Source organism: Larimichthys crocea, chromosome I (assembly GCF_000972845.2).
Source record: "Larimichthys crocea isolate SSNF chromosome I, L_crocea_2.0, whole genome shotgun sequence".
Taxonomy (NCBI): Eukaryota; Metazoa; Chordata; class Actinopteri; family Sciaenidae; genus Larimichthys; species Larimichthys crocea.
Genome location: NC_040011.1, coordinates 29,577,841 through 29,599,432, shown reverse-complemented (window position 1 = coordinate 29,599,432; position 21,592 = coordinate 29,577,841). Strand labels below are relative to the sequence as shown.

Genomic DNA, 21,592 nt, shown 5'->3' with positions numbered 1-21,592 from the left:
ACCTCATGACATATTACGAGTAATGCAAAGTCTGTTAACATTTAAGTTTGAAACGTGTCACTCTTGCTCTTGTCTTTAACAAAATCATTCAGAAAATAATATTTTGTGTCACATCTACACGTACAGCAGCAGTTATCTCCTTAGAGGTTGACGTTATGTCAAACAAAAAAGCCAGATCTGCCAGCCATACAGTATCTGACAATCCTAGCAGCCCATAAATAATGTTATAATAAAAATGAAGCTTCGGGCCGCATGAGCTCTGTCCGCAGGCCGCGATTGGCCCCCCGGGCCAGACTTTGGACATACCTGCCATAGCGTTTCCTGAGAGACAGAAACCAGGGCAACAAAAGACTCATGACCCGGAAATGGTTTAGTTGCGAGCGAGCGAGCGACAGACAGGCAGGTTTTAATTCATAAAGTGACAAACGATTTTTGGATAATTCATCAAAAGAAGGAAAATCAGCGGATACGGACTGAACAGAAATGTTTTACCATGTGAGTGTGTGTTACTGTCCGTGTGTGAGCCGGTTAAGCTCAGCTGTGTGTTTTCTAATGTGTCAGCGCGATAGCAGCTTGGTTAGCATGGCGAATGTAGCTGAACTACAACAAAGCTGTATTTATTTTATATCTCTTCAGACACACCACCAGGGCTTCTTTTCTCGTTGTTACCTTCACAGTAACTTTAAACCCTTGTTCCGCTGTCTTGTGACGCATGTATTTTTGTGTGGACAGATTTCTTTGGAGCATGAAATCTTACTCCACCCGAGGTATTTTGGTCCTAACCTGCTCAACACCGTGAAACAGAAGCTGTTCACAGAGGTGGAGGGCACCTGCACCGGCAAGTGAGTGGCTGCAATATTAATTTATGTATATGTATATGTATATGTATATGTATATGTATATGTATATGTATATACTGGCATATCCACCAACCTCATGTACAGAACACCATCACCTGCACCATTGCACCATCACCAGTCCTTTATCCAGTTTACAATGTCTAGATAGATGCACACATATATATATAATCTTTTAAATGTGTATAGTTATGTTTTATGTTCCTTGTGTTATGGAATTTTCTATCCTTAGGTTACACGAAGTCACGTGTGGGCCTTGAGGTCCTCAGCAGTATTAGTTGTTTGGCTTTGGTTGGGAACAGTAGGTGCCAGTCTGTCTCAACACTGTGGTGGTCGAAGAGACCTGTTGCTGCCTTCATAGACATAATAGATAGCTTGTTGTTGACGTTCCAATCTGCGTAAACAGACATCTGTGTCTCCAGACTAGAATATGCTGACAATAACACCTGCATGAATAAAAACATTCTCTTTGACTAACTCTGAGTGTATAGTATTTGTGGTGTTATCTTGGGGTTTAAAGTCTATACACCAGGATGAGCTGGGCAGAATGTGAGACCGACTCAGGCACTTCTGATGAACTTTGAGAGTGTCTCTAATTCTCCTTGGCTAAGCGTCAATAAATATTACAGCGTAAGACATCAGAGGCTCCTGAACACTTTCTTCCTTCCTGACCTCACCGCTGACCTTTGACTTCAGCAGTTTCTCCACAACACCTTGTTAAACTGTATGTTTCTACCTTTATGTACAATTGAGAGCACAGTGAACTGGAATGTGTGTACACACACCTGGCCAATAGAGTGATTCTGATGTGCAATTACGTCACAGAACCTGAAGAACTACTGAAGTCTGTGAACCCCAAAGCCACTGGCTTAACTGAGGGTCTTCAGAGGAAGAGGCAGCAATAAACAGATAGGCACTTCCCTCTCCTTCATTGGAGATAAAGTCCAAAATGTGGATTTGCCTTTGGATTATCTGTGCTATTTGAGAACTGTTATGTTAAATAGGTTTTGAAAACTTAATCTTAACTTTAGTCACTTTGAATCTTTTAGATTTATGACCTAGTGCCTGAAACAGAGTTTTGCGAAAACACATAAGAACTGATTGTAAGGTTGTTCTGCCCCTCCAGTCATAGTCTTTCAAGAAAACGCTTAGCATATATATGTTATTCATTTATTTATGTTTCCCCTTCAGGTATGGCTTTGTCATCGCAGTCACCACCATTGACAACATTGGTGCAGGTGTAATCCAGCCAGGAAGAGGGTTTGTCCTCTATCCAGTGAAGTACAAGGCCATTGTGTTCCGCCCATTCAAAGGAGAAGTGGTGGATGCTGTGGTCACTCAGGTCAACAAGGTGAGGGTTATGTGATAAGGACATATGAAATATGACCTATTATTTCCATCTGCAGTCTGTCTCTAAAGCTCGCCACTACCAACCTTCCCTCAGTCCTCTGGATGATGTGATAATACACCATCTTGACACTGCACTGCTACCATCTCCTTCAGAAAAATCTAAATGTATTGTAACCATCAGTATAACTGGTTATTTGAATGATTAACACTCAGGTTTACATATGTATTTCAATTAATCACGTGCTTCTGTACCTCTGTAGAGTCCGATGTGTTTATGAAGTGATGAAATGGACATTTTTCTGTCGGGCCATATGTAAATTTTATTTTTCTGTTTCTTACAGGTTGGATTGTTCACAGAAATTGGTCCCATGTCTTGCTTCATCTCACGCCATGTGAGTCATTTTAACTTTTAACACAGATATGCAAGAAGTAAATAGACACCTTCATTCAAATTCAAATGAAAGGTGTTTATTTACTTCTTGCATGTCTGTGTAGATGACTGAATTGGTTGGCCTTTAATACACTTTTTGATTTCTATTATTTTTATCTCACAAGAAACTTTGTTTTTGCAGTCTATCCCCTCAGAAATGGAGTTTGATCCCAACTCTAACCCTCCTTGTTATAAGACAGTCGATGAGGTGAGAAAATCCATTGTTATTTTATATTACCAGCTGCAGTGTGTGTTCAATGAAGTAAATATGATGTTACCAAATCATTTCTTTGCTTAGACTTTGACAGTTTTTAAAATTGAGTGTAATCCAGTTAAATCTAGGAAATCTAAGAAAGCCACATTGGAACATAAAGTATAACATCATACGTTCTGTATGCAAAGTAGCTTTTTCCTGCCATGGTACTGTTGCTGAGTGAGAGTTTTGTATCTAAGGATGGTTTCTTCTCTTATTTTCAAGGACATTGTAATCCAGCAAGATGACGAGATCCGCCTAAAGATTGTGGGAACAAGAGTGGACAAGAATGACATTGTAAGTGTTTTCTTGCTTCTTCTTGTTCATCTAAACAAGGGCCATATATTTTACCTCATCATAGGCAAAAGCAATAAGAAAAAGTGTCATTAAATCTGTGGTGTTACACAATAGGTATTGTAGTAGTCACTAATTCACAGTAAGTTAAAAATGGGCTTTTCCCTTGTTTTCCAGTTTGCCATCGGGTCTCTCATGGATGATTATCTGGGTAAGTATTACACCGAACATTCTTGTATAGATAGATGTGTTTGTTGGACATGCATGAATTAATAAAATCTCATACATAGATTTGTTTAATGTTAAATTATTCTGCATGATAAACAAAATTGCTTTAATTTGAGTTTTAAAGTTTCATGCATGATTGTTGAACTTGCCTTCTGTACCCCATTTCCAGGTCTTGTGAGCTGATTCGCCCCAGACGGAGCACCTTTCACATGGGACATTTTATGTAGTAGTCTAGTCATTCCTTTGTTACAATGAATATTTTTCTACACTGATTGATAAGGTATGCTGGCGGGTGGGGAATCCCCATATCTTTGCCATTTCATAAAGCTGCACAGCATGCATTTCTTGTTTTGTATTGGAGCTGGTGTAAGATTCAAAGAAAATTTGTAGCCAGGCTTAATTTACAGCAAGATGGCATACAATGCCGAAGTAACCGGTATTATTAATTTAGTTTCTTTCATGATGAATTTATAATTTCCACCTCAACTGTTTTTTTTTTTTTTTTTGTACATGGACTGTAATAAAGTATTTTTTATTTGCTCTTACCTGTGCATATGTTTCTGTTTTTAAATGTTACAGCATGTTAATTCTTTCAGAGCCTTGATTTGATCTTTATTTACGTGCTAAGTGACTTGATGCACAGCTGCAGAAGCATCACCCGGTCAGCACAAAAGACGAGGCCAAACGTGAACGCGGAAATTTTTAAAGGGCGCGCACGTCTTGTGGCCGTAAATACGTCAGCGCGCCCTCGTTCTTTCTTTCTCTCGTCCTGAAGATGGCGGCAGGGGTGAGTAAGATGGAGAGTGGGCCGGCTATGGCGCTTTCTTTTTACTTTCCTGGCGCAATCCGCCTTAAATCAAGCCCATCTTCACACTTACTGAGCACATTTACCCGTAAACGATGCCCCTGGTCTGTTAGGTAGCTGTTTTTGGGTTTATTTACAACGGATTTCATTCAGTGTTGGTTGTAACTGAGGTTAGCTCTTGCTACACTGACGTAGCATTGGCACTGAATGACGCCCATCTCCCCGGCCCAGGCTTGTGCCACGTTACCATGGCTGTTATCAAGCTGTGGAAACTTCCTCATGTTTTATATCAACGTTGGTGCTTGTATCCACTCCGCCATGTAACGAGGCTCACGCGTATTTGACTTAAAGGTCTGAAACGATGTAAACTAAAAGACTGCTTGGCTGGTCGGCAGCGGTGGCTAACAGTTAGCATTTAAAGGAAGCTAAAAGCCACGTGAAAATAACAACAGCTTTTTTTTAAAGAGGGACGTTCAGCTGTTTTTATGCAACAACTCTCCAGCTTCATCTTGCTCCTATTTCCTGTCCAGTATGTTTTAAATGGGTGAGCATCCTGACTTAGGTAGCATCATGAACTGGGGTCAGGAATACTACAAGACCAGGTTTATCTCACTTGAAGTGGCGGTTCGGCTTTATTCGTCTTTTTCCGGACATGTCATGGTGTATTTTAAAGAGGCAGCTGCACTACAGCGCAGTTAGATGACGTGTTTTAGCTTTTAGTGACCTACTGCTTTAAGAACTTTTTTTTTATTAGCTACATTGTGACACATGTACATTTATATTCATTGCTCTGTCGTCTCTTTTCAGACCCTGTACACGTACCCAGAGAACTGGAGGGCCTTCAAGGCCCAGATCGCAGCCCAGTACAGCGGTGCTCGCCTCAAATTGGCCAGCAACCCCCCTGCCTTCACCTTCGGGCAGACAAACCGTACTCCTGCCTTCCTCAACAACTTCCCTCTGGGCAAGGTTAGTGCAAGTGGCTGAGTTTAAGTTTTTATGGTGTTGCTCCAGTGGTGTAGTTATGCCTGGCTTGGAGCGTCTCTCTTGGTTTACTGTCCAATGAAATGCAGAGTTACTGCAAGTGTTAAGAACCAGTTATCAAATGTCACTTAAGTAGGGCTGAAACGACTACACCACAGTTCATCTCATCATGCACTTAACTAATTGAATCTCGCTATAAGTTTTTTGGCGTGGTGGCACAGTTCTTAAATTCTGCCATTGTTTTTAGGTACCTGCGTACCAGGGAGATGACGGCTTCTGTCTGTTTGAGAGTAATGCCATTGCTCACTTCTGTAAGTCTTATATTTACTATTAACTTGTAACTTAAATGTGTTATGCACTATAAAATGTCAATATTTATAGTTTAAAGTCTTGAATGAAGTAGAGTAAATGTGAAATGCTGCTAGGTTTATTGGACAGTTTCTCTCCGAACACTTGTTGTGATGTCAGTCGGGAGTCATCCCCCTCTGTTTGGGGGAAGCAGCAGCTGGTCCCCTGTCTTTGGGCAAGGCAGTGTCCTTCATGGCACCAAGTCTTAATCTGACAGGGGAAGAGAAACTTGAGACCATATTCATCCCAGTCATCTCTGTTTTAGTGAGAAAAAGGCTGGTTCATGCTATGGGCACATGTTATGTTACTGTAAGACAGGACTACTGTAAAGGTGTTTTTGTTTGGGCCCTTCTTTGACCCCATCATGTTTTCCACAGGTCTAAAATTTCTGGTGGAAACTTAAAATCAGTTAACAATTTCTAATGCAGTAGGTTTTATTTTTTTTTAAAGCAGAAATTGATTCTTGAGAAAACTGTCAGTTTCATTTAGGTGTGCAGAAACTAAATGTCAGCATGTGCATTACATGGGACCATTAGTTGTTATACCTGATGGACAAGTTGAGTGTTATTTCACTGAGCAGAGCATCATGTCAGACTTTAACTTGTCTACACTGACTAACTGCTTTTCTGTACATGCATTTAAAGGGAATACATGAATACTAATGCAACTCTTTGGGTGCACTCTGCGCACAAAATGTAAAATTTTATGAAAGCATTGATTCTGTTTCTTAAAACACTTTCTACCTTTCAACTACAGTGAGCAATGATGCCCTGCGTGGTGCCACTCCCCAGGCCGCAGCCCAGGTGCTGCAGTGGGTGAGCTTCGCTGACTCAGAGATCATCCCTCCAGCCAGCGCATGGGTCTTCCCCACTCTGGGAATCATGCAGTTCAACAAACAGGTTTGCAGCTCAGCATTTTCTGGTCAAGCTAAAGACTTTAAGTATTATTTGGTAGCTGTGGCAGAAGGTCTGTGCCAGTTTCAGTTGGCCACAGTGTAACGTCCTGTAGTCGAGACCTGGCACTTGACCATGTAGTAGATGGCTTTTTATATATTGTGTAATCCTGCATAGTCATTCTTCTGTCTGGGTCTGTCTAGGCCACAGAGCAGGCCAAGGAGGACGTGAAGAGGGCCCTTACTGTGCTGAACCAGCACCTGAACACCCGTACTTTCCTGGTAGGAGAGAGGGTCAGCCTTGCTGACATCACTGTGGCCTGCTCCATGCTCTGGCTCTACAAACAGGTTTGATATACACACAGCTACGCACTCTGTTCATTCATTTTGATACTTCTACTTCACCCCTTTTGAACTCTAATGATTGAGTGAAAGTGCTCTGAAGAAGACCCTTATGTCTGTGTCCCCCTGTAGGTCCTTGAGCCTTCTTTCCGTCAGCCATACTCCAACGTGACTCGCTGGTTTGTCACCTGTGTCAACCAGCCCCAATTCAAGGCTGTGCTTGGCGAGGTTAAGCTGTGTGAAAAGATGGCCCAGTTTGACGGTGAGTTACTCTACTACAATTAGATCAGAAGGCGCACACAAAGCATGTGGCTGTCTGCTGGAGGAAGCGAGCAACTGCAGTGTCTAAAAGCATATGTAATTGGATAGCTGTGCAAATTACGTGGTTATTTTTAAACTTATCAAGGTCTGCTGCATGCCCTGAATAGTTTAAACAATAGCTTATGTTGTAGATAAGTTAAAAGATGTCATTTGATAAATACTGATTGCACAAGTTTATTTGTGTGTTTTGTCAGTGTTAAAATAAGACACTGAATTACTTTTGGGACAGAATTCCCCTGTTAAATTACTTGAAATATTCCACAATTGTTCTAGCCAGAGAGTGTCCTTGAGTAAGAAACAAACAAGTCTGAACATGGAACGTTTAACAGAAAACATGTCGTCTTTTATTTTGTTCTGTTTCTCCAGCCAAGAAGTTTTCTGAGATGCAGCCCAAGAAAGAGACCCCTGCTAAGAAAGAGAAGGCACCAAAAGAGGCAGCCAAGCCCCAGGAGAAGAAGGAAAAGGAAAAGGAAAAGAAAAAGGAAGAGAAGAAACCCGCCCCAGAAGAGGAAATGGATGAAAGTGATGCTGCTTTGGCTGCTGAGCCCAAAGCCAAGGACCCCTTTGCACACCTGCCAAAGAGGTAGAAAGTTCTTTATATCGTTTTCTACCACTTACAGATTACTAGATATGCAGGTTTTCAGTGTCAACACAACTCTTTTCTCACAACCTTAACTGTGTAGACATGGACATAGGAAAAAAAGGCATGCACGTGACTCAGGTGTGCAAACGCTCCACTCCTAAACTCTTTAGTTTGGGACTGGATGGCCTGAGAGCAGGCTGTAGCAACAATCTGTTATAATGTGAAATGAGAAATGTTAAGCTCTCGTGTCTGATGCTAATCTTAAAGATTGATACCCTTGGTGACATGCTGCCATGTTAGGAAGCAGCAGCAGCGCCTGGGCTTAAATTGCAGGATTGCCATTTATTTGACACTCTACCCACATGTTGATGCTTCTACCCCTTGCTTGACATAATTTTAGACATTACAACTAGCATTGCCGTACACTGTTCCTTCCTCTCCAACATGACTCTTGTTGCAAGTTTCCAGTAGTATAGATATATATTTTTTAATGCCATTGTTTTGAAATGTGCAACTGTCAGAAAAACATGTGGATATTGATTACACTTGGAGGCATACAATTTCAATAGACTGGACAATTTGGAACCATCAACGAGTCTAAACATCTCTTGCAAAGCCCTTGTCTTTGGAGACAAACCATCATTCCCCTGTCTTTGGGCAAGGCAGTGTCCAATCATGGCACCAAGTCTTAATCTGACAGGGGAAGAGAAACTTGAGACCATATTCATCCCAGTCATCTCTGTTTTAGTGAGAAAAAGGCTGGTTCATGCTATGGGCACAAATTCCAATCTCTGAGAAGGGATAGCTTGTTTTTTTTCTTCTTCCATACAAAAAGTCAGGGGTCAAGTTGGTTTTCTGGGATAAAGAGGCTAGATTTGAATAAAAAAATGCATGTCTAGTAGTGTCACTTTTTATACTTTCTCTCCACTACACATACAGACTGTGTATGACCTGACAATCTCCCTTATCTTTTCAGTGCATTTGTCATGGATGAGTTCAAGAGAAAGTATTCCAATGAGGACACCCTGGCAGTAGCTCTTCCCTACTTCTGGGAGCACTTTGACCGTGAGGGTTACTCAATCTGGTATGGCCAGTACAAATTCCCCGATGAGCTTACACTTACCTTCATGAGCTGCAACCTTATCGCAGGTAAGACTCTGCAGCTGCCACTTTTCCCAACCCCTTGATATATGAAAGAATGACTTCAGGGCTCATGTACTGTAGAAGTCCTCTTGTAAAGGCACATTTAGTGTGTGGGTTTTATTTTTGTGCTGAAAGTGACTTTGTCATTGGGCCTTCATATATAGGGTATTCCTGGTTCATGTGTTTGCATAAATGTCCTTGATTTGTTCATGTTGGTTCCCATGGTCTAAAGACCTGCAAGATTCACCCCACCCCACTATTGAGTTTGTAGGCTTTTAGGACAAAGTTTATTGGCCTTAAAAAAAAATCAAAAGATCATTTTCAGACAATGCATAGCTAAGGATAAATAAAGGTTTGTTGCTCAAGCAAGTGTTCGCCTTGGGAATAATTACATTTTAAAACAATTTTCTTAAACCAGAAGTTGCAGATGTTCCCCTGTCTTTGGGCAAGGCAGTGTCCAATCATGGCACAGAGTCTTAATCTGACAGGGGAAGAGAAACTTGAGACCATATTCATCCCAGTCATCTCTGTTTTAGTGAGTAAAAGGCTGGTTCATGCTATGGGCACAATAGAAAGACTGAGACTTGGGTTTCTAGAATATTTTAAGACATGACTACCCCACAGGTGGGCTATATCTGTAAATATCTGCCTTTTTTTTTAACAGGGATAAACACGCAATCTGGACAATCTGATTGTAACTTTCTGGTTGTGTTAACTTGAGATGTGCACGCTCTTAGCCCTCTATGTTGTTGACAGGTATGTTCCAGCGCCTAGATAAGCTCAGAAAGAACGCCTTTGCCAGTGCCATCTTGTTTGGCACCAACAACAACAGCAGCATCTCTGCTATCTGGATCTTCAGAGGACAGGACCTGGCCTTCACTGTAAGTATTTAAAATGGTAACACAAATGTTTTGACTTCTACAACCTTGGACACTTACTACCTGTTTGACAGGAAAGACAAATGTTTTTGTTTGTCTTGGTTAGTGGATGGTCCCCTGTCTTTGGGCAAGGCAGTGTCCATTCATGGCACCAAGTCTTAATCTGACAGGGGAAGAGAAACTTGAGACCATATTCATCCCAGTCGTCTCTGTTTTAGTGAGAAAAAGGCTGGTTCATGCTATGGGCACAACTATATCAAAGCTGGAGATTTAAAATTGATTTTCAAAAAAGTTGTGTAATAGGTGCAGTGAGTGGGAAACTGTTTTTCAAATTTGACGTTCTTTTAATAAGGATACATGTTCCAGCTTTCCTTATCTGCATTTCGATGCACACACTGATGGTCCAAGTATTCTCCACTCAAGTCTTTTTAATGTGATAATCAGTTGTGGTGGTACATAATCATTTGCTTAAACATTCATTCACATTAAATAACTAAATTGTTTTATTCCTCTCCTAGCTGAGTCCAGACTGGCAGATCGACTACGAGTCATACGACTGGCGCAAGCTGGATCCAGACAGCGAGGAGTGCAAGACCATGGTAAAGGAGTACTTCAGCTGGGAGGGAGAATTCAAGCATGTGGGCAAAGCCTTCAACCAGGGCAAGATCTTCAAGTGAGAGGACACTGGGAAAGCACTCTGCGCTTATGCTTTCCAGCACTTAAAATCTAGGGACCTTTCAGCCACCACGTGCTTACCTTACTGCAAGAATGACTCGGAAATGACATTGTTTGAAGACGAGAGTGAATTTTGTCTGTGGCCCCAAACTGGTGTTTTTTTTGTTTGACCTGCGAAATAAAGCATTTTCCACAATGCCATCTATGTCTTCTAGAGTTTGTTTTAGAGTTTTGTGTTTTGGAGTGGTGGTAACCCATGTGCAATTTTATTTCCTCAGAGAAAAGACAAAGTGAACCATTCTGTGCACTCCACAATTAATAAACTTGCAGAGAAATACAACAACTAATTTTTATTTTTTTAAAAGGGTTAGTCTTACACACGTGTGACACTTGATTGTCCTGGTTGTATAGTGCTGTGGCAACTACACCCAGAGGTGAGTCTGGGTGTGGTTGTAATATTGCCATTCTCACCAAGAGGTTGTTATTTTAAGGTTGGTATTGAATTACTGTCATATTTGACTCACGGTAGAAGATACTAGACGGTTGCTATTGGGAAACGTTTCCGTTTCGGAACATTTGAATTAGTCCTGAGCGGAGCTGTCCATTGGCTGTAGATTCAGCTAATGCTACAATGTCCCCTTTTTATCCCAGCAGAGGGCAGGCAAAGACCTGCCATGTGGAAAGTGGTTAAGCTCGTTGAATAGAGCGTCCAACAAAGAGAAAATGACTAGGCAGAGGTCTGCGGTCTGCTCAAACTAAGAAGAGAATGTTTTAAACTTTAAACTATGGGTTCTTGTTTTGATGTCTGTGTTTAAAGGAGAGCAGGCCTGGATAAAATCTTTTGGGATGTCTATTAAAATGTCATCTACAAGGCCAAAGGTCATTAACAAAAAACTTTCCTTTTAGATTAACAGACAAAAATGTTAAGCTTTGTTAAATATGACCCAAAAACCACCTCTTTTTCTCTTGCATGTATATTTAACACAAGTGAAGCGAGTGCTGATCCCCTTTTACTTAAAATGTCATTCTTTGAAAGTATGTACAAACATACAGTATGCTGTAAAAGCATACTATCTGATAATTTATCATTTGCGACAGACATAAAAATGATGTGGTTTGACCACACCCTATTAAAATGCAGAAATGAAGTGTTTCAGATAGTACTTCTGCAAGTTGGTATCATTAAAGAAGACATTTTTTTATTCATAAACCATGTATAGTCTGCATACATGCATAGATGTTCTAATAATTGAGGAAAATGTTTTTGAACCTCTAGGCAAAAACTATTGACTGTGACAACAAAGCTTTTTTTTTTTTTAATCGGACACGCCCAACACTTCTGATAATTTATTGTTGACTGTTCCACACCTGCAGGCTGGCTTATGCTTTCACTTCTTTTTATGACTACAGTAGCTGCTGGTAAGATAGAGCACCTGGAGCAACCCATATAATGAATTTAGTTTGTTTTTATTCATACTGTGAATTCACATCATCTTTGTATGTCAGTTTTAAGATGTTCAGTGATGCACAGTCAACAGTAGTTTAATCACTGAATATGTAAAATTTGAAAGTTGAAGTTTTTGGGTGGATCTCTTTTTCTCTCTGACACATACTCACACACACAAGAGATGCAGAAGGAATGAATCTCATCCTGGAGTGAGTCATTTTTTCCGACTTACTAAGTGTGATTCAAGATCATTTTGGCGCAACCATCTTCCATCATAGTGTTGAATCAGGGAGGCCATTTTAGTTTGTTCTGTGGTCTCATGGAAATCAGAAAATGGAAATGTTCCCACAACAGCTCAAGTCCTTGAACACATGACTCACCCATCCTGTGGATCGTGGTGGAAGAGGGCTGTAACTTGAGCAAATAACTCCAAGTTCACCCATAGCATCGCAGCAGCTACAACGGCGCTACAAACTAACCCTTCGATTGCTGAAGGAGTGGTGTTACAAAACCCTTTTCATCATGCAATCATATGTAAAAATGAATGTGAGAACACACACAGTGTTAACGTGCTTGAAGCAAGCTTCCTTTTGCAGTGACTGCAATATCAAATCCATACAATATCCTGGTCCTTATTTGTGTTTAGTAACTTCAGAGTTAAAAAACTAAACTAAAGCAAGCCACAAGAACAATACGCAGACTTATGCCAACAGCAACATTTTCTCTTCCAGCCCTGCCAACCTTCCTCCCCCCCTGGTCTTTATTTCTCTCTTGGCCACACACTCACTACTTCTTTTTCCTTCCTCTCTCCCTGTCCCTGCTCTCTGGACATTTTGCTATGTTCACGCATGAGGAAGGGAGGGTGGTGGTGGTGGTGGTGATGAGGGGTGTTCTTAAAAGCAGTTGCAGCAGTGAGGAGTGCTATCGAGGGAGGAACACAGAGAGAGGCTGTATTGTTTCACCACACAAGGTCCCTGTGTGGCTGTCAGCCCCTCTGTAAGAGCTTAAGGCATGGTATGCATGTGCTGAGCATCTGGTGGTGCAAGACACACATCTGGAAAAGAGTGAGGCAGTCAGTGGGGGGCTTGGAACAGTGGAGTGGAGAGCTAACGCTGGGGAGTCCGAGACTAAAATCCAACAGAGTTTTTGTTTAAGAACGTCAGTACGCTGCAGATTGCTGAAGAAGTTCCTCTCCTATGGCTTAGCATTTTGATTACTAGAATGAGACAGTTATAATTAGACAGCAGAATGAGCAGGGTTTTTTTTTAGGACGTAGCCGTGGCCGCAAAGTCTTTAAATAACTATTTTCTTCCTCTTTAGACATGTTTATAGCTCTGCTAGAGTGTCTGGTCTTAGAGGCTAATGGAAGCATGTGTATGAATTGTCAGTCGGTCATAGGGGCGTCTCAGTGCGGGAACGACACACCGCACATATACAGTCCCACCCTCAGTGTTTTATGGAGTTTTCCTTAGACTATAGTCTGGGGTTGGGCTTGCTTGACACACATACACACACACAATGAACTTGAGTAAAAGGAATGGGGCAGGAAAATGGGTCCTTAGTCAGCACTTAAGAGTTACTTGACCTTGAACGTCCTCTCTTTACATTTGAGGTACAGCCAGGGACATGTGAAAGCTAAACTGGAATTTAAACAGAGAGGTTAGGACTCATATGAGTCGAGAAAGGACTCAAGTAAACTTTCAGTTTTGGTAGAAATGTATGTCACACAGCCTGACATATATATGTTCCTTTAAGGCAAGTAAAAGTGACCTTCGGATCTCAACCTCGGTTCCGGAGTGTGGGGCGTGTGTTCCCAATTGTGTGCTTAAAAGGGGTGTGAGCTACACATTTCTCTGTGGCACTAAAACACAGCATAGTAATTTAGGACTGGAATGGAATGAGGGAGGTCAAAGGTGAGTCTGCTGAGAGGAAATAGCTGAAGAAGGCAGAGAGAGAGATGATATAGTAACCAAGTAGGCATGACGACGTAACAATGCCAGCAAAATATAACGCAACAAAAGTCGAAGTGGGAATGGCTTCATATAGAGAAGTGATTCTTAATGAGTTATTTCTTAGTGAGTTTGCGTTGCCCTGCAACAGAGGCTGCCTGTGTGAGGGTGGAGAGGAAAGTGCGTGACACGAGGGAAGAGAGAGGAGAGGTACGGCGGAGGGAAAACAGACAGCCCCTGCGTTTCTGGACATGAAACCCCAGAGTTGCCTCTGGCTCATATTACCAGAATCTGGAGGTGGGGCACGAGGAGTGATGTTGTCAAACTACAGCAAAACTATAATACGCACTTCCATGACTACCAAGTGCAGGATTGATCAGTGGCATGTGTAAGAAATGAAATCAAATATAATAATACAACGGATTCCCTTTCTTAACCATTCTCCTTGATGCAGTACTCACCAGTAGTATTCAGCATCGAGAAATATTACATGCAAAAGTTAGTCACAGTAGCACTTTCTGGTTTGGGTGTGTACTCACTCTTCAGTCTTTAAATGGGCCCCAGGCTATCCATTATCTTCTCGTGGAACAAACGTGTTACTGTCTCTTGTTGTAAATAGGTACTTTGCAGGTATAAGTGCTACAATCGGCACAGTTTGGAGGAACTTACTTAGTTACAGGTTTTTTTTTCAACGCATTTAACAGACTTTTGTCACAATGAGCTAGAGGCTGTTTACCAGTTTATCAGGAACGCCTTCGGGCTAATGCGTTCCTGATAAACTGGTACCCCAACTCTGATTGGGAAAACATGGATTGCCGTTTCATGTGTGCTGGCAATTACGGTTCATATCCCACCCAAAGAAAGAGTTGGAGTCTTGGAACATTTGCAGCTATGACTGGAATGTGCAGCGCATGAAGGTATCTGCTTGTGTTGAGGCAACAACAGATGGGTGGTGAGACACGGGGAGGGAGAAGCTCTTGCGAAACCCCTTATCTGCTCCCTTGCATCAATAATTGCAAACAGTTAACAGTGAGTGATTGTTTAACATTGTTAAGCAGCTAATCACACAGTAGACTAATCAGATGCAAACAGAGAGGTAGGTGTTTTCATGAATGCGTCAGTTTGATGGCGTTGCTTCACTGATATGTTGAAACGAATGTGCATCAGTAATACACCTAAGGTAATTTTTACCTAATTACTATGACTGTATAATGTGACGGGAGTGGCAAGACTGAACCTGTGAAAGGTGTTCCCAGCATCAGTGTTTAGATTAATCAAATGTACAGTCTTAGAAAGACCGCAGGGCTGTACTGAATAAAAACAGGAAGGGTGGGGGATCATCTTCTCTAAAAACAATTTCAAACTTTGTATAACAAAGCAGTGCAGAGTTCCTTACTACATTACAAACTGCTTTGTTGCATGTGATATTTATCCATACACACACGGGGCATTGCTATGGAAACACCCCTGCAAGTACCTGCCCCCTTGCTTATTATGTTGCTATAGCAGCCATCCCAGAATAGTCACTTTTTTTTTCTCTCCTCTCTGTCCCTCCCTCGTGTTTGTGACTCACAACTTGCAATGGAAACCACAATTCAGCCTGTCTCTCATTCCCCTTTTTCCCTTTACATTCTTCTCTGCAGCAAAGAAACAGCTCGCCTTTCTGAATCATCACAGTGTGAGGGAGCACGCGCTGCGGGGAATTCCAAACAGATTACCAGTGATGAGTTACTATGGTGATAGCAAAAATCAGGCGGGGTAACCTGTGTGTTGCAAGAGAGTTTATCATGAGTACTGCACACTGTCATTAGCTGACTGTGATTTCTTTGTAGTTGTAATCTCTCCATGGATACACTCTGCTCTCAGTGGTTACTTTAGGTCGGTTGTTTTGAGAAGTCCCAGCTTGTGGTTTGCTTACTCACAGAGCTCCAGGGGCAGGAGAGCACAAAATCACATGCACGTTGCATACAATGTAACAACTGATGCATGTGGTATTTAAGTTAAGGATAAACTTTTTGATGACCGAGTGACCGGGAACATTTTTACTCCAGTTTTGTTTTAGGTCCATGGTCTAACACTGATATGAAGAAAATCCAATTATCACTGCTGATTAAATTAAGTTAAATTGGATTCACATACAGGATGAGGCCGTTCCCTAACTTTCACAGCAATTTTCTAATTATATTGATGCTTCACTCAATTTGAATAAGCGTAAAAAGAAAAGTCATGGATTTTTACACAGTTTGTCAAGAATAACTTAAACAGAAAAGTTATCAGGTACATTTTCAGAACTCAGTACAAATATGTTGGGAAAGCAAACATCTGTCTTGAGTAACGTTTGCCTGAACTTTCTTTGCCAGCAAAGCCATATAAAAAGTCCTGTCAACATTTGACATGAATCATCTTGTCACTTTGCTGGCTAAAGTTAGCTAACATTATCAAGCACACTGCAGATTTGTCACAGTGAACTGATAAAAAGATGAACTCACCAGGTAACAAACATGTTGACTTGTGCATACTTTGTATAAATACATGGAACAGTGTTGGGCGTCAGTATAAGTTTGTTTCTTGTGTTAATGGACTTTCAGGTCAGATGAAGGCTGGCTGTCATTGGTACACTGCAGGTCCACAGCAGAAACGCTCAGTCATTGTGGGGAATGCTTTTTTTCGCTGATGATATGTCTCGTATGTAAAAGCATATAAATAGACTGTTATGGAAAGTGGCCCAATTGCAGTGAAGTATTTAACTATTTTATTATTATTATGAACTATTAAATGAATCAGTTGAGCGGTTATGTCCATTTGTATGAGATCTTATTAAACTATTTGCTTATACTATATAGTTTACTGACAATATATTGTGAAAAAGCAAAAAAAAACAAAACAACCTGTTGGATTAATTATTTCAACTGATCCATTTTTATCTTCACAATGGAGACAAAAAACAATTCATTTGTGTTTGTGTTAAGCACAGGCATAAGACAAAGAAAGGATAACACCAACACAGGAACTGTTTGTCTTATATTACACCTGCTGAGCTCTCTGTCATCATCCTGATGTAGGAGCAGGAGCTGAGGTGCTGCAGGTGATAGCACAAAACTTGTATGTGTCACATCTATATCTGTGTAAAAGAGGAAGTGTTATTTTCTATTTTCTGCAACGCCTGTATTACGAATACACTATTTTAGTGACTTGTTTTCTAACAGCCATTAATCATAACAGTGTTGCTACCTGAACAGGCAATAAGTGTTCTTCATTTCTAAATATACATTTGTATAGAAATTCAAATGATAGGGCTCTGTTTGCACTACTTCATTTTTGCAGTTTTTTGACTCATCTTCAACAATAGCGCATTCAAGATGAATCTGTAGTGCATTTCCTTTGACATTCTGCGAGAGTGACAATGCCCCTTTGACAATGTTTATCTGACTGTCTCCAGGATTGGCGTGTGAAACACTTGTCACAATATTGACAATGTTGCATTGTGCAAAACATCTAATGATGTTGGTAAACAAAGAACTCTTCATTTTTCGCACAATATGGGTTGTGTAGTGAGTATTTGTTGTCAACAATGATGTCTCCAGATGCGAACTGGACTGCTAAAAGTGTACTGACATTTTCAAAGTGACCACAACTGCAGCAAACAAGATCACTTTTAGTGACATAAGAGTTCTTTGAATGGGGTTGCTGTTCATGCAAATCGCTATTTTGTTGCAGATGACTGACAGAAAGTTGTACTTCCTGGTTACAACTTACAGTGTTTACAAAATAAATTAAATAGTCGTCACCTAAAAAAAAAAGAGTGGCAAACACTGTGTTACATTCTCAAATGTATTTTGGATTAAAAATCCTTCTATTGTATCGCATGTTCTCACAAATTATCTTGATGACTCACAGAAACAGGCCTTTTGCCAAGTACACTGCTTGCATTGTCTGAATTTAGGAAAGAATTTCTGTTGATAATTGTGACATTTTGCAAATATAATACAAGAATCTCGACCAGATCCCAACCTTTATCAAGTCTTTTCAAAACTATTGTAAATTCCTTTGGGTTAAAAACTCTATTGAATTAAGTTCAGATAGTCCTTTGTATCTGACTTAAACTGTTACGCAATCAAAAGCGCAACTCTTATGTCTATAATCCATGTAAACTGTAATCTGATGAAATTTAGATTATCATTAGCTTTCAGTGTGGTGTCACTTTTCTATAATTGTATCACAAGTTACAATTTTGTTCAGATAAATGCCATGTGATTTCCCTTATCCTGTGGCAGACATTAATCATACACAAGCACACAAGCTCACACGTACACACACACAGTCACATAAGGGTGCACAGCCATATTCAACCGTCCAGCCCCATCTAATCCTCTGATTTTCCTCTCCTTTACAGTCTGAGCTTCCCTGTTTTCATTGTAGTCATGGGCTGTGAGTCATCGTGTGTCTGAGCCAAGCTATTTGCACTGGTTCACGCTGGCTGACACACCTAGGACCAGGAAACACACCCATTCCCATATATCCTTGTATTCAACTAGAGTGACCTGCAGCAAAGTGGTGACAAAAACATGCACCGAATGTGCAAAATGTTCAGGACAGCTCACTAAAGTTTAGTTTTATCCCTATTGCACAATCTACATTTTAGTTGTCTCAGAGCTCCAACTCTTATACTAATCTCTCTCTGCTTATCTTGATCTCTGACTCCTGCTGCAGATTGATTTATATTCTATAAAGGCGAATTGATAAGTAATAAAGGCGTTTATCTTTATTCACCTCATGAGTAACAGTGAAAGTGCAAAAACATGGTCATTGTGAGTAGTGGGCAACCTAGAGAGTTGTTATGCGACCATAAACAAAGTTTGAACAGACATCCTGCTATGTACACTTGCACATATCATAGGAGTTGTCCGTCTGAAAGACGGCTAAAACTGGTCTTTAAAAGTCTCAACAGCCACACCTCAGAGGCAAAAAGACAAACACATACAGTATGGAGCTGAGCAAACAAGTGCGGTAGTAAGGCAGTGTTAAAAGGATAATGATCCGTTTTGTTTACTACAGATTAAGCAAACCAGTTCTATATCTAGAACTTTTAATTCTGTAGACACGCACTTTACAAAGACAATATGTGAACAATATAAATGATCTCTGCAGTCGATACATGTCACACCTACTCATTGACACAGTATTAGGACATTCTGAGCCCTAGAGTAATGTGTTTTATGTTAGGAACATTTTAGTGTTCTCTTAAGCAAACACTGTTACAGTCCAAAGAGTAACACAATACCACATTTCATGCAGAGTTCTTTAGGGGTTCTGCTTATCTTGCACATGGTTGGGATTACTCCTTCACTTTTATCTCAACATGCACACAATTACAGACAAATACACCCATGCACACACACACTGGGTCTTCTTCTTTTTGTGGGAGAGCTGCACCCTGTTTTTGAGAGAAAACAAAATCAGAGCTCTCTTGAGTCATGGTGGTGTAATGTGGAATATTAAAGTAGTAAAATACATCTGCGTGCCACGCCCTGTTCAATGTTTGCTCTGCTCCTAGCATGTATGTTTTGTATTTCACCTCAGTGAGCATGGGTGTGACGTGGTGGTGTGTGGATGTTTTCAAGGACACTGAATATTGCCACGAGGAAGTGAATGCACATACCTCAACACATACCTGTACTTGTACATGACACAGATATACAGTTGTGTGAAATAGTGTTTGCCACTTCCTGATTTCTTATTTTTTTTGCATGTTTGTCACACTTAAACGTTTCAGATTATCAAACAAATTTAAATATTAGACAAAGATAACACAAGTAAACTCAAAATGCTGGGGTAGGGGTCCAAACCTACATGGACCTGTGTGAAAAAGTGATTGCCCCCTAAATCTAATAACTGGTTGGGCCACACTTAGCAGCAACAACTGCAATCAAACACTTTTTCACACAACTGCATGTGTGCATTCACGTTGCAAAACTGAAACAAAACATACAACCCAAATGGTGTAACAATCACAATCAAAAAGATATATGCCAATACTGAGTCAGCTGTAACGCCTAAACATTAGGCATTGAAATTTAGATGGGTGGAAACTTGTTAGCGTGCACACAGAGAGTTAGGGTCTAAACAGTTAATTTAATGGATAAATGGTTCTGAAGATAGCATAAAGTAACGCATAATCAGTTCAACTAGTCAGATATAAATGTTACTATAACAAGAAGTTATGGATAAAATGTTCAGCTTCTGCTAATCCAAGTGGTAGTTAGTAAGCCTACCAGTTCTACCTTTTAATAAGGTGAAGTCACACATACTAACTCTCTCCCTCTCTCATGTTTCTCATGTTTCTCTGTTTCCAGTTTAACTGACTCATAGGAAATATTATCCTATAAATGCGAACTAACCTGAACAAAGATACTTTCACTTTCACTTACAAACTATAATAAAAATATAAATTTTGTGTGTTATATAACATCAAGTTTAAAGGGAGTTCAAATAACATTTGGAAGATCGCGCTATCGATGAGGTGGTTTACTGACAGGGCTGTGAGGGATACGTAAAACAAAATTGGTTGGGAACTCATCATCATCGTCTTTTTTCAACATTTTCATCTATAAACCTGTAAGGTCTCATTTGGTGGCCCAATATTATCCATAATCCCAGGCTGAATTTGTCTGAGGCACCACCCAATATGACTCTGTCTCAGCAGCTCACAATAAGAGTTGAGAAATTCAACTTTGCCGTTGTATAAATCGTAGTGATCATTCACAAAGTTTTTAGTTTTTGAAAACAAAAGTCAGAGTGGGGAAAAAACATGTTTCTTATGAGTAAGGCAGAGTCATGTTTAATTTGGCTGACCCTGCATAAGAGCTTGTAAAGACAAAGCCTGTGCCTGTGTAGCAACAGTACTGTGAGAGAGGAGAACTCAGTATTCAGTATTCATTCAGTACAAAACAGCTTTAAAGTATTCTTAAAATACTTAAATAACAGTAGGCAGTAAACAGTACATATGACAATAAGGAGTTTCACTAAAAACTAACTTTCACGTGACACTGCCTATTACAAAATTATGCAGTTCCTACTGACAATTACTGAGAAAACCATGTCACAAGCAAAGCATGATTTCAAGATATGTATCAAAACTTAAAACAGAAATAAAGGTATTTAACATAAGGAATGCAGCGCGTACATTTCAGTGAGACTTCAGGCTGGGCATTGTTAAAACAAAAAACTTGACTTGTAAATACACACTTTGCCTTTTGTATGTAAGTAAAGGACTCACTCATGAGTCATTTTGTTAATGATAAGTTTGTGTCAATTTGTGTGCAGTAATTTAAGTGCTGTAATGACATGTTTATGTCATTGTCCATCATATGATACCCATTTTGCGGTGTGTTACTTTACGAATTTCATTTCAAAATGTGAAACAAAAACTGATTCAAACAATTTTTAAAGAGTCAAAATGTTAAGAGAAATGTATTTTTTGGATCTCTACAACAGTCAAAATATTATCGTCCAGTTTTTCACTTATTATTGGAGTGAATTATAATGAAGCAGAACTTCTTCAAAGACATGCTAAAATATCTCATTAGTATGTTATTTGTATTTTTATTTTATTATATGACTCACTTTGACAGTATTAAGTACTTTTGATGAAAGTACTGACTGCTTTTTAAAGCAGGATTTAGTTTTCATGTTGCATTGGAGTTCCCTGTGTGAAGCAGTGGGTGGTTCCATAGCTGCTGAGAACCACTCCCTCGCCCCGGTCCCCTCCCCAGCACTCCCCTCCCGCTGCAAACGAGGAGCCCTACCCAATTCTGTG

At 40.3% G+C, this 21,592-nt stretch overlaps 2 protein-coding genes across 2 annotated transcripts; both read left to right on the top strand.

The window, feature by feature from the left end:
• The first annotated feature begins 332 nt into the window (after positions 1 to 332).
• polr2g (RNA polymerase II subunit G) lies at positions 333 to 3,957 on the top strand. The gene is made up of 8 exons (XM_010732146.3): positions 333 to 495; positions 733 to 842; positions 2,049 to 2,208; positions 2,549 to 2,599; positions 2,780 to 2,845; positions 3,116 to 3,187; positions 3,362 to 3,395; positions 3,582 to 3,957. Exons 1-8 carry the CDS (start codon positions 484 to 486, stop codon positions 3,593 to 3,595), a joined length of 519 nt encoding a protein of 172 aa, XP_010730448.1. The 5' UTR covers positions 333 to 483; the 3' UTR covers positions 3,596 to 3,957.
• A 100-nt stretch (positions 3,958 to 4,057) lies between these two features.
• On the top strand, positions 4,058 to 10,581 carry eef1g (eukaryotic translation elongation factor 1 gamma). The gene is made up of 10 exons (XM_027279539.1): positions 4,058 to 4,199; positions 5,025 to 5,183; positions 5,446 to 5,509; positions 6,303 to 6,445; positions 6,643 to 6,786; positions 6,913 to 7,042; positions 7,468 to 7,684; positions 8,661 to 8,833; positions 9,584 to 9,708; positions 10,224 to 10,581. The coding sequence occupies exons 1-10, from the start codon at positions 4,188 to 4,190 to the stop codon at positions 10,380 to 10,382; spliced, it is 1,326 nt and encodes a 441-aa protein (XP_027135340.1). The 5' UTR covers positions 4,058 to 4,187; the 3' UTR covers positions 10,383 to 10,581.
• Positions 10,582 to 21,592: the final 11,011 nt, after the last annotated feature.